Here is a 16,336-nt window from a genome sequence, read left to right on the forward strand (position 1 = left end):
GAATCATGTAAAATATTGTTTTTAAAAATCAGGATTTTTGTGGCAATATTATTACATTTTGACTTCTTCAGGTGTCCCAGATAATGCCATTGTCAATATATTTTTAGGGCTATAGGCTATAGCACAATTAAAACAACACAACACAGATCACAGATCAATGTGCTTTACATAACTTAAAAAAAGCTAATACTAACATAAATAATACAATAAAACACATAAACAGTCATGGGTTAAAAGCCATAAATAAAATACGTTTTTTTAAGGCGTCTCACCTTTGTTTTATTAGACTGAACGTCAGAACCAGCCTCAGTTGACTAGTTGTTTTTAGACTGACACTCAGTCAGGAGGAGATCCGAGAGATAGGACCTGAAGCTTTTCAGTCTGAGGCGCGATGCCGTTTTGTCCAATGACTGAAGCCTTTTAGTCTGAGGCATGATGCCTTGTCTTCATATGGCTGAGGTCTGAGGATGTCCTAAAATGTACACCGTACTACGAGACCATTCAAGGACTTATATACCAACAGCAGCATTAAACTATATATTTAGGAAAAACATTATGCACATTAAATTACAGAACATTAAGAAAACATTTATGGAAGAGGTTTCCTAACAAAATATAATGATAAATCAAATGATCACATAATAAATAAAATTATTAAAATGGCTGCTCAAATGAGAAATCAAATTCTTACATTTTCAAACAATAAATCAAATTCTAAAAATGGCTGCTCAAATGCAGTTTAATTTTTCTCATTTGTTGAAGGATAAAATAACAAAATGAAATGAAATAATTTATGTTTTATATTTTATACTGATTAATCAGTTATATTATGAAACATTAATTAGTATTAAATAGTTTTGAACAATGGTCCAGATTTAATTTTTATTCAAGCAACATGAAATATACATTTTTGTACAAATGCAAGTATTAAAAGCATGCCATCGAACGTGCCTTGTTGGTTGTCCTCCAACATCTGTTTACTGCCTGCGGAGGCAGCATTTCCCAGCTTTCGGACGCAGGGATTTCAGGCACATGATCACCGATCACCCATCTTCCGGAAGTGACGCAAAAGCTGCCGCGCCGCAGTGGATTTTGGGACATCGTGCCATATTGACACACGACAGAAATGGACGCGGGGTTTTTCCGCGTAAGTGTTTTATTCTTTTACAAATACCACACCATAAAGGTCGAATACGTTGTTACTATTTATTATTCGTCAGTTGGTTGACTGGTTGGTTGTTTTAAGACTGTATTTGATGTGTTCATTGGAGTGTGGCTGTAATGGCGGCTGCGTGAGAGAACCTGAAAATACTCCACAGCTTAATCAGGAACAACAGATTTAACGAATTTATTTTCATATTATCGCACTTATTATTACAAATGAAGTCCACTATTAAGTAATCTGTAGTCGACGTATGTTGGTTATATTTGTGAAATACAGACTGAAATCGAAATATAGATTGATATTTATTGTTCTTACACATTAATAGACTATGTATGTAACGTTATTGGTGTAACTTAACGTTATAAATAAATAAAAAATGTAATTAGCCTCGTACTGCAAATTGTATGTTAACCTCAGATACAGGTAAAAATAAAATAAAAATGTCACATGATGTTTTAATTATGATTTCATGTTTTTTTTTTAAAGGGCACCAGTGCGGAGCAGGATAACCGCTTCAGCAACAAACATAAGAAGCTGTTGAAGCAGCTGAAGTTTGCAGAATGTCTGGAGAAGAAGGTCGAAAATATGAAATTACTTGTTTTCTTTGGTGCAAATGTGTTCACAGCACCAGATTGCCATAAGCATTCTGCACATTGGGGCGCTCATTAGATTTTAAATTGTTCAATCATTTTAGTAGAATAATAATTTTCCAAACTACTGGTATTATAATTTTGCAATGCAATGAAAATTAGGCATTAAATTGATCAAAAGTGACAGTAAAGAGAAGACATTTGTAGTACTGAATAATTTTTAATCCAAAAAAAAGTTGATCCTAAAGTTACCCTAAAAAAATCCTGTGTTCTTCATGATTGTGTTTTCTGATGTGTTATTAGGTGGATATGACCAAGGTCAACCTGGAAGTCATCAAGCCCTGGATCACCCAGCGCGTGACAGAGATCCTTGGCTTTGAGGATGACGTTGTCATCGAATTTGTCTTCAACCAGCTGGAGGAAAAGGTAGACGCCCCCTCTGCTCTTCTCGCTTTTTTCACACATGCTGCTTTTATATATTAAATGTGTTTTGTTCTTTGGGAGGATGAGAGAAGGTTTGAAGATCAGTGAATAACCGCTGACAGTTATTTGAAACATTTGTCATGTGTAGATGTAACAGCAGAAAACATCTAACATCACAGTCTTTAAGTGTCAGTCTGGTTTTAAAAAGACAGAAAAGGGGTAAAAATGATATTCTCTCTCTCTGAAGATATGATTTGTGACCGTTCCTTCTGAACAGCAATGTTCTAATGTTGATGTGATTTATGATTTAAAAGGCCTGAACCAATATGGATCTTATTCCTTGCATCTGAAGTATAGCACCAACTCCTAATTAGATCTCACCTGAGCCCAAAGTCTCTCTGAATCCAACTCTCCCTTGATGATGAGCTTTATTTTTTGAGGTGAGTTATAAGCAGGGATTGACATTGTGCCAGTGGTAGAGTCATTTCAGCTTTATCATTTGTGCCTTTCAAAGTTTAGTAATACATCTTAAACACAAAGGCCTAATTTAATGAGAATTTTAGAACGACATACTACCATTAAAGAATGCAAAGAACACTTAAAATTGCATGTGATAATGCAGTACAACATTGGTGGTGTAAAATGGTCATTTTTTTCAGGGGGATTGTTTAGGCAATAATTATTATTATGCCTTTTCTAATTGACTAGCTCAGCTGGCAATTTTAAAATAATATATTGGTTTATTTATATGATTGTCCGTTTGCACAATGTGATACAAATAACAAAGAGAGAGACATTTTGCGTTTTCATTAATTTAGCTAAGGCCTGTTTATTAGTCACTGTTTTAGGCCTCATCCACACTACTGCGTTTTAGTTTAGAAACGGAGAATTAAAATGAATACGATCTCCGTCCACACCAGCGTTTTAGCTGCGTATTAGAATTGATTTCCGTCCACATTAAAACGACTGAAAATGCGGATCACGTGACCATTCACCAACACTGGGCATGCGCGTACCGGTGTAAACAGGCGCATGTAGGCAGTTGTAGCATTGTAAAATGCAGAATTTACTTGCACAACAGCTGCTAGCAAAGACATCAACATCAGTAACGCTTGTAATTCGTTATCCATGTTGCAGTCTCTAACGTTACGTAGTCCAGGCTGTTTTTGTATGTTTTCTTCCCGGGGACGGGTCATGTGATGGGTGTCTGACGAATCAGGGAAGGATACACCATGACTGATGACACCCAATCATAGAGCCGAGCGTGAGCCTCTGCGTCATCGTTTGTCAAGTCGTCCGTTTTGACAGTCTTCACTAAAACGCCCTCCGGAGATTCAAAACGGGGTCGGAGCGTTTTTAAACTTCTCCGTTTTAGGTCTTCGTTTTTGCCGTTGTAGTCTGGACGGGAGGTGCAAACGTAGCAAAAGGTCTCAGTTTCTAAACGAAAACGCAGTAGTGTGGATGGGGCCTTAGTCTCTAAAGATTTGATTTTCAGGAAGCTTTTGCTTGGATTCCAGAGAGGTATTTGCTCCTATTAATGATACGTACAGGTGTTTCCTTATTCTCATACATAAAGAGGTGCTTTCAGTTTTTGTAATTGCATAGCCATACAATAACTTAAAGGAATGTTTCAGGTTAAATGCAGGTTATGTTTGATCTACAGCATTTGTGGAACAATGTAGTTTACCTCAGAGAATAATAAAGTATTCCTTTAGTTTGTTTTTGTTTTCTAAAAAAAAAAAAATGCAACTACAATAAGGCACTTTTAACAGTGCCACTGTTTGAAGGAGTTAAAGACTGAAATGTGAGCTTAAAGCACTTTTAATTACATTATTCTATTTGTGCTAAAAATGGTCAACATGTGAAAAATAATTAAAGTAAAAAACATTTTTTTTCAATTGGACTTTCTTTTCTAGATAATGCTTATAATAATAATAATAACAAAAAGAATAATAATTGATTGGATAGATAATTAAGTACAGTAATGATATACAAAGTAAAACAAAAGGGCTAACATGTTCTTTTTTTATATCACACCTTTCCTTAACGCTGTTTAAATGGGTCCTTAAACTGTACATCAGGGGTGCCCAGTCCTGTTCCTGTTGATTTACCCTCCTGCAAAGTTTAGCTTCAACCCTGATTAAACAACTAAACCAGCTAATTAAGATCTTCAGGAGCACTTGATAATGACAGACAGGTGTGTTGAATCAGGGTTGGAACTAAACTGAAGGTATATCTCCAGGAACAGGATTGGACACCCCTAATTTATATGCAAAATATGTCTGAAGAGGGCAAGCAAATCATCATAATTGCTTGTTTCTGGGATCAAAAATGGGAAAATTCTTAAATGATTCCACAGATGCTGTTGATGAAGCTTAACCTTTATTGAACCAGAAATGTTCATTTAACACTCAGGACACTGGGTGCCCAATCCTGCTCTTGGAGATCTACTTTATTGCTAAATTTAGGTCAAGCTCTATTCTTACAACTGAACGTACATCTTTAGGAGCACGATTCAGCATCCCTGTCTTAGCACATGGATCTCATAGGTTTATTTTCCTCTTCATTTGTTGTAAATAAAGAGTTTTCCATGCCTTGTGTACTCATTATTGCTTGTTCGTCTCTTGCAATTTAGATAAATGATATAGCATTAAACTCAAGGTGATTGAGTGTGATGCAGTAGTGAGGCGGAGGCCAGCCAATGGAGCGCCTTTCTCCGCCCCCCCCAGCCCACAGAGCCTGCGCCACTCACACTGAAGACAACTGGACTGTTCTTGCTTTGTGGGGTTTTGATGCACTCTGTTTGTGGACTGTAATGTTTCTATCTCTCAGGAGTTTGATATTGCATAGGAAGAGACAGTCCTAGTGGTGGGGAGGGTCTTATTGCTCCTTGATGAGGGGATGTGAACTGGGAGGGTACATCTCAGTTCAGATAATATGTAAACATTTAATGCATGCTCAAAGTGAGTTTATCCATTTTAAAAGTGTTTTGATCCTTTTATTAAATTGGTTTGAGTAAAAAATAAAATTCAGCTTTGACAGTTGGTTTTAGAGACATTTTTGAGGCCCGCAGCAGGCACTGGGCTCTTGTTGAAAAGCAGCTGTTTACTGGATGTTCAGGAAGGGAAGGTGTAGGTAGACTTTCAGAGCTCAGCACACTGGTTCTGTGTCAGTATTAACTGCATGGTTTCCTCCCCTCTCTCTTCCTCCCTGCTCTTTGTGTTGCAGAACCCGGATGGGAAGATGATGCAGATTAATTTGACAGGGTTTTTGAACGGGAAGAACGCTCGAGAATTCATGAAGGACCTTTGGCCGCTGTTACTAAGTGCCCAGGAGAACATCGCAGGTATCCCGTCTGCTTTCCTGGAGCAAAAGAAAGAGGAGATCAAACAGAGACAGGTGATGAAGAGCTGAAAAGTTCTGAACTTGCATACTGATTATGATGGGGTTTTATAAAGCTGGACATTTAGTGTTGTAATTGGGTATGTGTACAACATGATTGTAAATTACAAGTTGCGTGTTTAACAGTTTTTCTATTTGTTGATTTAGATCGAACAGGAGAAACTTGCCTCTCTGAAAAAAATTGATGAAGATAAAAGGGAGAAGGAGATCAAAGAGCGAGCTCAGTCAAAAAGCCCTAAACGGTTGGTTTTGTCCTTCATTTTGCTTAAAGTCAGCATGAAATGGCTTCTCAAAAATTAAAAAATGTAGGTTGGCACTTGATTTTGTCCATTGGGAATTGTTGAATCGTTGTAATTTGCTAATTATAGTGATTTCATGTTAGTTGTTGTTTTTGATTAAAGATCATAAGTGCACATGAATCAAAAGAAAAATAGTTATGTACATGGATAAATAATAAAAAATAATTGTCAATTTTGATTTCATGGTGACGTTAACACTTAGATTAGCATATTTGTTGGTGTAAATAATGTTAATTGGCCATGTGCTTAACTGCTGTTTTTTTTTCCGTTCTTTTTCACTTTTAATTCCAGGAGGAAGTCCCGCTCCCCTGTGAAGCGTGACCGTAAATCCAGTCCCCCTCGCTCTCCTCGCCGAAAACCGAGCCCGGCTGCCTTGCCTCCTTCTAGTCCGCCCAATAATAAAGAAGAACCAAAGCAAGAACCGGACCAATCAGAGAGCTCCAAACCAGAGCCTCTCATTGAGGAGGCTTCCTCTACAAGGTAATTATGGAAACCTGACACTAGTTGCTATTGACCACATAAAGACTGTATGAATCTGAACCCCCTCACACATTATATCTGTCAGTGATCTGGTGGTTGAGGTGAAGCCGGACTCCGTGTCTGAGGCTGTGAAAGAGTCCTCTCCAGACAAAACGTCAAAATCAGAAGACAGGCCCAAACCCAGAGATAAGGATGGACGGAGAGATCGCCCTCGCCACCGCTCTCGCTCTCGATCACCTCGTTCTCGCAAACGACCTCGGTCCCGCTCTAGGTAAGTTTAGTCTCAGATGAAGTCAGTTGATTTCTTATCTTAGATAATTTTGCTTACCTGCAAATGTGATGGAACTGGGGGATAAGCTAATGTCTCTTCTAGGTCGTTCTCTCCTCGCCGCAGAAGTCCCAGGAGGCGAATCTCTCCGAGACGTAGGAGCCCCCCTAGACGGCGACCTCCCTCTAGACATAGGCGTAGCCGTTCACCTGTCCGCAGGTCAGCCTTTTTTTTTTTTATTCCACAAGGATACATTCAATTGTTCAAAAGTTACAATAAAGACTTTTAAAGTGCTACAAAACCTTTCTATTTCAAATAAATGTTTTGTGATCCGCAACTAGTGTTAAACGATAGATTGAAGTGCTCGTCTGTTTGAAGACTGGAGTGTGTATGAGCGCAAAGAGAGAACTGATAACAGTGGCAAGTTGGCAACGAGTGGCAATCATGTGAATGAAGACTAAAATAATGGCGGATGAAAGTTCAGCTTTAGCATCTCAGGAATAAATACAACTTTACAATATTACTTTTTTGTGTGTTTTTGATCAAATAAATGCAGCCTTTGTGAGCATAAGAGACTTAAAAAATAATAATAAACATTAGGGCTGTCAATTTTTCGATTAAATAAAAATAAAATATAACCTTGATTGCAATTTTCCCATGTCGATTACAATACCAAAAGTGACACATTCCATGGACAAGAAATCGCATTATTAGACCATTTTATAAGGCTACACAATATATTTAATCAAGGGTTGTCACGCTTTGTTTACAATAAATGAATTAATCTGGGAACTCAATGTGCGCCATTTTGCCAGATTTGCGGATATGCAAACTGTTATTCATTGCTTTGTCAAAATAAAAGTTAAACTCTCGCTGTACCATTTTATCGTAAAAAGTGGCCAAATATTAAGTGATTGAGTAGATATTTTAATTAAATGTTTGCACAATGTTAAACGAGGATTTGATCATGCTGTAAAGTGAAACAATCAACTGGCTTTTGGTGCCCTCTGCAGGCATTTGTTATACATAATGTACATACGTTGATTATTTATAGTATGTATATTACATTATGTATTTTAACTGTTTAATAAAACCATAATTACTTGCTTTTGATACTTTATTTGAATGAGTTATTATTGCCTCATTGTTATTATACAGAATGGGCAGAACCAATAATATTATGGGCAGAACCAATAATAGCGGCGGTAGTCATGGCGACGGAGAGTGACAGTCGCGCAAGCCAATCACTTGTTTCGTCCCGAATGGAATTAATGAGCTGTTTTTTGAAGATTAAATACACTATAGTCACTCAATTTTTATACTCTCTTTTTCAAAGTACTTACATTTTAGTTATGTATTGGTATATAAAGACAGTTTAAGCCAATTTGAAAAAAAGTTCTTTAGACAATTCTTACCTACACAACCTTTAATCGTCAAAATAATCGAAAGATTACTCAATTTCCAAAATAATCATTAGTGATTACCCTTAAGCACTTTTGAATGGTAAAGCCACTCTGGTCTTACATTTAGTTTTATAAATGTTCTTATGTCTTTTTCATCTTTTTACTTGTCTTTAATATAAAAATCTGTCTTTCATCTGCCTCATGTGTACTGCTATAAGTTTTATCTAGTCAGCTTTTGTTCACCTGATCTTGATCGTCCACCAGGCGGCGCTCTCGCTCCCGGTCCTCTTCAGGCAGCTCCTCCTCTCGGTCACCCCATAAGAGAGCAGGAAAGCGTAGGTCAGCTACACCGCCCAGAAAACCTCCACGCCGCTTGGACCCCGTCAGCCCCTCCAGAAGACGAGGCCGCAGTCCTTCAGGACCAGACACCAGCCCTTCAGGTTGTTTCCTAGAAGTCAATATTGTCATTTGAAATTGGAAATGGTTTGAATAATTCCTGAGTATAGTCTTTAAAAAAATGTTTTATCTGAAATGGTTAGGGCTGTAATCAACCAAAGAAAATCTTGGTCGACTGAAGTCCTGAAATTTTAGACTAAAAATGACGTTAGGAAACTGTGCGCAGTACTTGGTAGCCTTGTTGTCCGCCTAAATGAATTATGAATAAACAAAAAAATAGTAGGCTATTTGCAGTATATTAAATCGTTTTTGACCTAATTTTGCACTAAAATTAGTCTGACACACGAGTCTGTTGGCTCTGACAGTCGCATAGGGGTGGGCGATATGGCAAAAATATCATATCACGATTTTTTTCAGGAAAATCACGATTCACGATTTGATCACGATTCCTTTACATGTTGGTTTTACTATTTTGCAAGTGACTGAGCATCACAGCCAAACTAATGTCCCTATTTTAAAAACAAAGCCTTAGGTAACAAAATATAAAATAAAAAAGAATGGCAGACATTTAGGCCAAAGTGGCGAAGATAAAAAATATTTGTCATTTTCTTTGTTATTAAAAATTAAGAACAAAGATACACATACACAACTTAATATACAAATTAAATAAACAGGGCTTTATTTTTTCAGCTACAGGTGTATTTAACAGCATTGAAGAAAGTAATTAAATGAACAAATATGAAAATAAAACACAACATAGACTTCACTGTATAAATTGTACATTGCTTCTTATTAAAGCTACTATTAAAGTTCTCAGTCAAGAGTGAGTGAGATGCTCTTTGTATTTTGTTGTTTTATTAACAGGGATAGTTCTCCCAAAAATTTAAATTCTCTCAAGCCGCTTTAAACCCGAATAAGTCTCCCTCTTCTGTTGAAAATAAAAGTTATTTGGAGAAATGTGGGAAACCAAACAGTTGATGTACCCCAGTGACTTCCATAATAGTTTTTTACTATGGTAGTCAATGGGGACCAGCAACCGCCCGGTTAGCCACACTCCTCAAAATATCTTCTTTTGTGTTCAGCACAAGAAATAAATTAATACAGGTTTGGAACAACATTAGAGAGTGAGTAAATAATGACAGAATTTTTATTTTTGGGTAACTGTCCCTTTAAGGACAAGCTACTGTCACTTTCTGCGCGCAACGAGTCTACATGCATTTGACAAGCAGATTTTTTCTTAATTTTTTCTATTGTTCTTTCACTTTAGACATAACCAACTTTGTTTATGTAAACCTTGTGTGTATTTGACAGTATTAGCGCAATAAGACTCGAAAGATAACTTAGCCCAGTAATCAGACGCTTGTTAGGCTTTTAGTGCATGCGCGCATCGGGTGTTTGCGCTCAGAAAAGCGCCCGTTAGAACAGCGCATCTGCAGCGAATGACATGTTTAACCGGCAAGGCTTTAAAGCACATGCAAATAATTATTATGAACTACAGTGTCCCGTTCCTCTGCATTTCATGTGAATATACGTCGCGCTGTACAGTGTTGAGACGGAGGCGCCAAAAATGCAAACTGATAAAATGCACGATCCTACGATATTTCTTCAAAAGCAGATCGTGGAGACATTTTAATCGTCCACGATCAAAAATCGTAATATCACACACCCCTACAGTCGCATCACGTGCACTTGCGCAATATCATAGCCTGTGATTTCCAAAAATAATTGTCAACTAGTGATGTCATTACAATAATTTGAGGAAATTGCAACATAATTCAGACAATTGTTTTTGTCAGATGTATTATAACTGACAGACTCTCCTTTCAGCCGTGCAGCTCGCACAGAGCGAGGCTGAACACAGGAGCCCGTTTTCTATTTAAAAAAAAAATGCTGCCACACTGCCGATGTCTTTGTGGACATGGTAGAAGAGGACTGACTATGAATTAAACGCTCACAATTAAATAAATAATATTCAGCAAACCTTCTAGTAGCCTACTTTCTTCAATCTGTCTCTCTTCTCCAGTGGGTTGGGCTAATCCAAAAGAAGTGAAACAAAGGGGGGTGTTCTAAAGACAGACTGTTACCTGTGAAACAGGGGTGCTCTGAAAACACCCCCATTAGCAATTAGTGCTTTCCACCTGATGAAATGAACGCGGCAAAACTGATTAAATGAAAGCAGCAAAAAATCGACCAATCAGAATTTTGGCCGAACCAGAACGTATCGACTAATCGACTGGGAGATTACAGCCCTGGAAATGGTTTCTTGTCATCACCATGTAATTTGTTGGATAATAAGCAGTAAAATGATTCTGAACGAAATGCATATGAAAATTTCAGCTGTGAAGCACAGGCCTGGTGGAAGAAATGACACTCCTTCTCCAAAACCCAGACGGTCCGATGCATCAGAGTCTGGTGAGATTTAGCTCCTAAACATGCATTTGTGTGTATATCAGAAAGGTTTAGAGACTTGTAGGCAGAACCCTGTCTGTCTGGCCTGTTATAATATATAATGTTTTGGATCCTGCAGTTCTTGTCTCACGAGTCTCTTCAGTCTCTTCTGTTCATTTCAAAGATGAGGGGAGGGTGCATGTCATGGGTGTGTGTGTGGCTGTGTGTTTTTGCACATTACTCTGTGTTGGTGGGCACGTGGGTGTTTCTCGGGCACTGAAGGACTACAATGTTATGTGTTACAGAAGAGGAGAAGGTGGGCAAAGGGTCAACAGCAGATTCTGTCCAGCAGCGTCGTCAGTATCGGAGACAGAATCAGCAGTCCTCTTCAGGTTACCACTGTTTTTTATTTATCACACTCGTCCGTCCTCACTTCCCCTCTCTCTTCCTCTCACACCTGTGCTTGTACCTACAAGTCGTGTTGAATATGGAAAATGTATGCTAGTAGGTGTTTGATTTATTATTTTTGATTTTTTGCTAATAGACACTGGTTCATCCTCTTCCTCTGAAGATGAAGGTCCAAGGAGGCAAAATAGAGGGGCAGGTGCCAGGAATGGAGAAATCAGAAGGCGGCGGAGCCATTCACCTGCATCACCACGGAGGCGACACAGAGATGCATCCCCAAGGTGAAAATAATATTTGCATTTGACCTGTGATACTCCCTTAAGGTCACTACTAAGGCTATGTTTACACGGAAATTATCTGAAGAGAAAACACAAAAGTGGCGTTGCGTTATCACTTTTTTTTAATTCTGCGTTATGGGGTGGGAAATCGGCATGCATATGGTGACGCAAAAGTATGTGAAATTCGATGTAGTATGCACTCCAGGCGGCTAGGTGCCAATGTGAAGCACTTCCACACAATACCAAGGGCCTAAGATGCTTTGTTCACTTTAGGATAAAATTAGATTTTTCAGATCTTTTTATTTAGGATGTGTGCAAGCTACTTTGAATTGTAATTCACATTTAAACAGATAAACGCATAGATGAAGAACATAAAAAATGGTTAACGGATGCTTCGCCAAACACAAGACAACCTTTATTGTTTTTTTGCAGAAGCTGAAATAATTTTCATAGTTTTGGTGGACTAATCCTTTAAAGAATATCAAGTTTATAACTGAATTGAGTCGATACCCAGCCCTGTGGTTTACTCAACTGAGAGATGCTTTATTACTATCAGACCCTGAGTTTAGACTTCCTTTCTCTGCTTACAGAAAGAGACGTTCTCCATCACCTGCTGGCCGTAGACATCGTTCACCATCTCCTGTTCGCCGCCGCAGGTCACCCTCTCCTCCCCCAAGGCGCAGGTAAAGTCCAGCTGAGTTTATGAAGAGTTTGTGGTTTTGGGTTGTGAAGACTCTTAGACCTGCTGTGGGTATTCATCCCTTTATTCTGTCCCTCCTTTTTCAGATCTCCATCTCCACCTCACCGGCGTTTCACTCCTCCCATCCAGCGCAGATACAGTCCCTCCCCTCCCCCAGCTCAAAAAAGACGCTTATCAGGGTCTCCTCCCAAGCGTAGAAGGTCTCCATCCCCTGTATCCAAGAATAGAGGGTCTCCTTCACCTCTGTCCAAGAGGAGAGGATCTCTTTCACCCGTTTCAAAACGCAGAGGTTCTCCTTCACCCTTGTCCAAGAGGAGAGGGTCTCCTTCACCCGTTACAAAACGCAGAGGGTCTCCTTCACCCATGTCCAAACGCAGAGGGTCTCCATCACCTGTGTCCAAGCATAGAGGGTCTCCTTCACCTATGTCCAAACGCAGACCGTCTCCCTCGCCAGCGACCAAGCGCAGGGCATCTCCTTCACCAGTGACCAAGCGCAGGGCATCTCTCTCGCCAGTAGCGAAGCGTAGAGGATCGCCCTCCCCTTTGGCAAAACGTCGCTCCTCTCGATCCCCCAAACGGAACCGTGGCAGTAGTCCAGGAAAAAGACGTACTCCGCCCATTTCTGCTTCACCTCCACCCCGCCACCGTAGAAGCTCTCCAAATCCCTCTGCAGCCCAACGGGGCAGAGATGCCCGCTCCTCTCCCCCTGCCCATGCTACTCGAGTGTCTTCCAGTCCTCCGGCTCGATACGGCCCCTCGAGTTTATCCCCGCAGAGACAAAGACGCCAGGCGTCCCCGTCTCACAGCACCAGACCCATTCGCAGGGTTTCCCGCACACCAGAACCACGCAAATCTCAGAGGTACATTTTTTTTCTACCTTTTTCTATAGCTCCGCTTCTACTTGTGTAAAAGATGAACAATCTCTGAATGACTTTCTTCCTGTCCATTTGTAGAGGTTCTCAGAGCCCCCAGCCTGTAAGGAGACAGGTTTCACATTCACCATCTGCTTCTCCTCCTCCTCCTCCCACGGCTCACAAGCGACCTGCTTCAGTCTCACCCTCTCGCTCTGCTAGCCGTTCTCCACCTCCACCTGCCAAAAAGAACAGCAGTGTCTCCCCGAGCCCATCACCTAACAAGGTATGCCATACCTGCCCAAGCTTGGGTCTCACTTGTCCCAAACTGGGGCAAACAAGTCTAGAGAGCTTTGAGGCTTCTAAAATCAAATTTGATTCTGGTTTTAGTTTCCAGACTTTTCAGTTGTTCGTTTTTAGAAATGGATCCTATTAAAACTACCGTATTTCTGATTAATTCCAAAAGGGTGTCAACTTTTTCTCTTTTTTTTGTTCTGTAGAACTCAGATGTAGAAGGTGGTAAGAAGAAGAAAAAGAAGAAAGAGAAGAAACACAAGAAAGAGAAAAAACACAAGAAGCATAAGAAACAGAAGAAGGAGAAGAGTGGAGAAGAAAAGAGTGGAGGGGCGGCAGGAGCACACGGACAGGAAGCAGAGCCAGACTCTGACCAGAAAAAGGTGAAGTTACACTTTTAAAGCTATCTATACATTGAGAATAAAATAGTCCAGTAATATAAAGTGTCTCTCCATTTTTACCATACATATAGAAGTTCTATGTAAGGTAAAAGCCTAAGCATATTTGTTGTTATGCTTGAGTCAGACATAATTAATGCTACCTTTCCTGAAGGAATCAGAGAGTGAAGTAGAAGACAGTTTGGATGATCTGGAGAAGCACCTACGTGAGAAAGCTCTCCGCTCAATGAGGAAGGCCCAGATGTCTCCATCTCAGTCCTGAGGGAATATCTACCACACCCTACATTTCCCTATTTTTCTTCCACTCTCTGCATTTTAAATGTTTGATGTTGGTTCAGCTTTAGAATGTACAAATTGTTAAAATTCACCCTAGACTTTTGTTTGTTTGGATTTTTTTTTGGGAATGTTTATTGCCGAGGAGTTTTATGATGTGAAAATGATTGAGCAGCTGAAGCTTCTTGATCAGAATTTGTCCTTCTCCAACCTTAAATACTGTCAATGACTGTTTATCCAAAAACAAACCTTTTTTTAGTCCCCAATCCCTTTTCATGAATCCTGTTGCTTTTATGGTCATGATGAATCAAATGAAAAGCTTATTTGCAGTTCTGAGTTAATAATGTACAAGTTGGCCTATGGATTCTCGCTTCACTTCAGCAGGACTTTTTACGAGTGTTTTGTTTGCATGGACGGCAGACCCAAGCGTGTTTGTCCTCTAGTGTGCATGATCCATAAACCAAAACAACCAGAGAGCTGATCCAGCAGGCTGCTCTCTCTGTTCATCTGAGCATTGTGGCAACGCTCCAGAGCTCTACTGTGCACATGAGAACAAATTAGAAAAGTCTGTTTTCATTCTTTATTTTTGCTTTATATTTTTTGTAACCTAAGTTGTGTTTGGAATTGTTGATCCCTGCAGTAATTTCTGGCTTTGAACAGTCACATTAAAATGAAAGAAAATAAATTGTCTCAAATCCTTTTCTTTGAGTTGTATAATTGTTCAATATCCTCAATTTAATTTGTTTCCTTTTAAAGCAAACTAGTATGGTGACAATTGGATTCAAAAAGAATTACATGCATTACATTTTGGATGTAATGTATACAATGCTGTTTTGCATGTAAGGCTATTTTACATACGTTTGCTAGTCCATGGTTCTGTGGAAAGCCTGTGGTGTCCCAGGTCTGGTGATGACACATGTCACCTTGGCAACACTTGGAGACAAACCTTAAGTGGCCACATATGAAAGCTCAGTGAGTTCTCTTACTGTGTGATGTGGTTTACGAGGACTGATCCGCAGGCCAAGGCAACAGTGTTTATGCCCTGGTTGTTATTTTATAGTGACACCTGCTTCCTAACTACAGGATGCTGTGGGAATACATAGGTGTTTAAGAGATAAACATGAGGTCTGTCTTTACCGTGGTCTTTACACTGTCCCTAGAGGTCAGACTAAGTAATGGAGAGCGGTGTTTCTGAAACAGCTGTTTCTTCTGCAGTGTGCTGGAAGATAATTGTTAATAACAAAAAAAACATCTTAAAGGGATTACTCAAATAAAAATTCTGTTCTCATTTACTCCCCTTTATGTCGTTCTAAACTTTTATGTCTGTCTTCTGTAGGACAAATTCTGGTTACCATTGACTTCCATTTTATGGATAAAATATAAAGGACATTTCTTTTCCCAATGTGGTTTTGGGACATCTATACACAATACTAATGTTTTAACGTCAACATTTGAAGCAATATTCAATATTTGGTGGAATAACCCTGTTTTCCAATCACAGCTTTCATGTGTCTTGGCATGCTCCCTATCAGTCGGTCACATTGCTGTTGGGTGACTCTATGCCGCCACTTGCGGAAATATTCAAGCAGTTAGGCTTTATTTAATGGGTGGTGACACTTGCTTACATTCCAGAGGTTTTCAGTGGGGTTCAGGTCTGGAGATTGTGATGGTCTTGATCTGGTGGTCCTCCATCCACACCTTGATTGCTCTGGCTGTGTGGATTGGAGCATTGTTCTGTGGGCAAAAATAATAATGGGGAACTTTGTCAGAACAGGAGGCCATTTTTTTCAGGATAATCTTGTGGTGGCTTGAGTTATGCATCCTTTGCAAAGACATACCTGCTTTATATCTGATTATGTTTTCCCACAGGACAATGCTCCAATCCACACAGCCAGGCCAATCAAGGTGTGGATGGAGGACCACCAGGTCAAGACCCTGTCAAGGCCATCACAATCTCCAGACCTGAACTCCACTCAAAACCTCTGGAATGTAAGCAAGAGAGTCACCAGTCATTAAATAAAGACAAACTGCTTGGAATATTTCCGTCAGGAGTGGCATGAAGTCACCCAACAGCAATGTGACCGACTGATAGGGAGCATGCCATCAAGACACATGAAAGCTGTGATTGGAAATCAGGGTTATTCCACTAAATATTGATTTCTCTTATGTTGAAACATTAGGTTAACTTAAGTTGACGCTTCCTAAGTTAAAACATTAGTATTGTGTTGTTTAAAAATTAATACTTGTTTTCTTTGCATTATTCGAGGTCTGAAAACATATATTTGTGTTGTTATTTTGACCAGTTGTCATTTTCTCCAAATAA

General features: G+C 39.5%; 1 protein-coding gene across 7 annotated transcripts; it reads left to right on the forward strand.

Annotated features, from left to right (window-relative positions):
- Positions 1-943: 943 nt before the first annotated feature.
- srrm1 (serine/arginine repetitive matrix 1) lies at positions 944-14,698 on the forward strand. Of its 7 annotated transcripts, none has more exons than XM_079632834.1 (18): positions 1,075-1,147; positions 1,652-1,741; positions 2,059-2,181; positions 2,493-2,618; positions 5,407-5,577; positions 5,728-5,822; positions 6,171-6,359; positions 6,445-6,630; positions 6,733-6,846; positions 8,295-8,470; positions 10,764-10,838; positions 11,120-11,206; positions 11,386-11,500; positions 12,088-12,180; positions 12,284-13,057; positions 13,151-13,334; positions 13,549-13,725; positions 13,895-14,698. In XM_079632834.1, the coding sequence occupies exons 5-18, from the start codon at positions 5,422-5,424 to the stop codon at positions 14,000-14,002; spliced, it is 2,529 nt and encodes an 842-aa protein (XP_079488960.1). In that variant the 5' UTR covers positions 1,075-1,147; positions 1,652-1,741; positions 2,059-2,181; positions 2,493-2,618; positions 5,407-5,421; the 3' UTR covers positions 14,003-14,698. The 7 variants fall into 7 exon arrangements, with proteins under 7 accessions (XP_079488955.1, XP_079488957.1, XP_079488956.1 ...); XM_079632833.1 differs by having other exon boundaries at positions 1,085-1,147; positions 11,359-11,500; XM_079632835.1 differs by having other exon boundaries at positions 1,085-1,147; positions 11,359-11,500; positions 13,902-14,698.
- Positions 14,699-16,336: the final 1,638 nt, after the last annotated feature.

The sequence above is a fragment of the Phoxinus phoxinus genome (genome assembly GCF_949152265.1).
Source record: "Phoxinus phoxinus genome assembly, chromosome: 13".
Lineage (NCBI taxonomy): Eukaryota > Metazoa > Chordata > Actinopteri > Cypriniformes > Leuciscidae > Phoxinus > Phoxinus phoxinus.

Coding starts and splice junctions, on each gene's coding strand:
- srrm1 (XM_079632829.1), top strand. CDS start 1,127: ATGGACGCGGGGTTTTTCCGC. Junction 1,742..2,058: donor CAGAATGTCTGGAGAAGAAG/GTCGAAAATATG, acceptor ATGTGTTATTAG/GTGGATATGACCAAGGTCAA. Junction 11,207..11,358: donor GAATCAGCAGTCCTCTTCAG/GTTACCACTGTT, acceptor TTTTGCTAATAG/ACACTGGTTCATCCTCTTCC.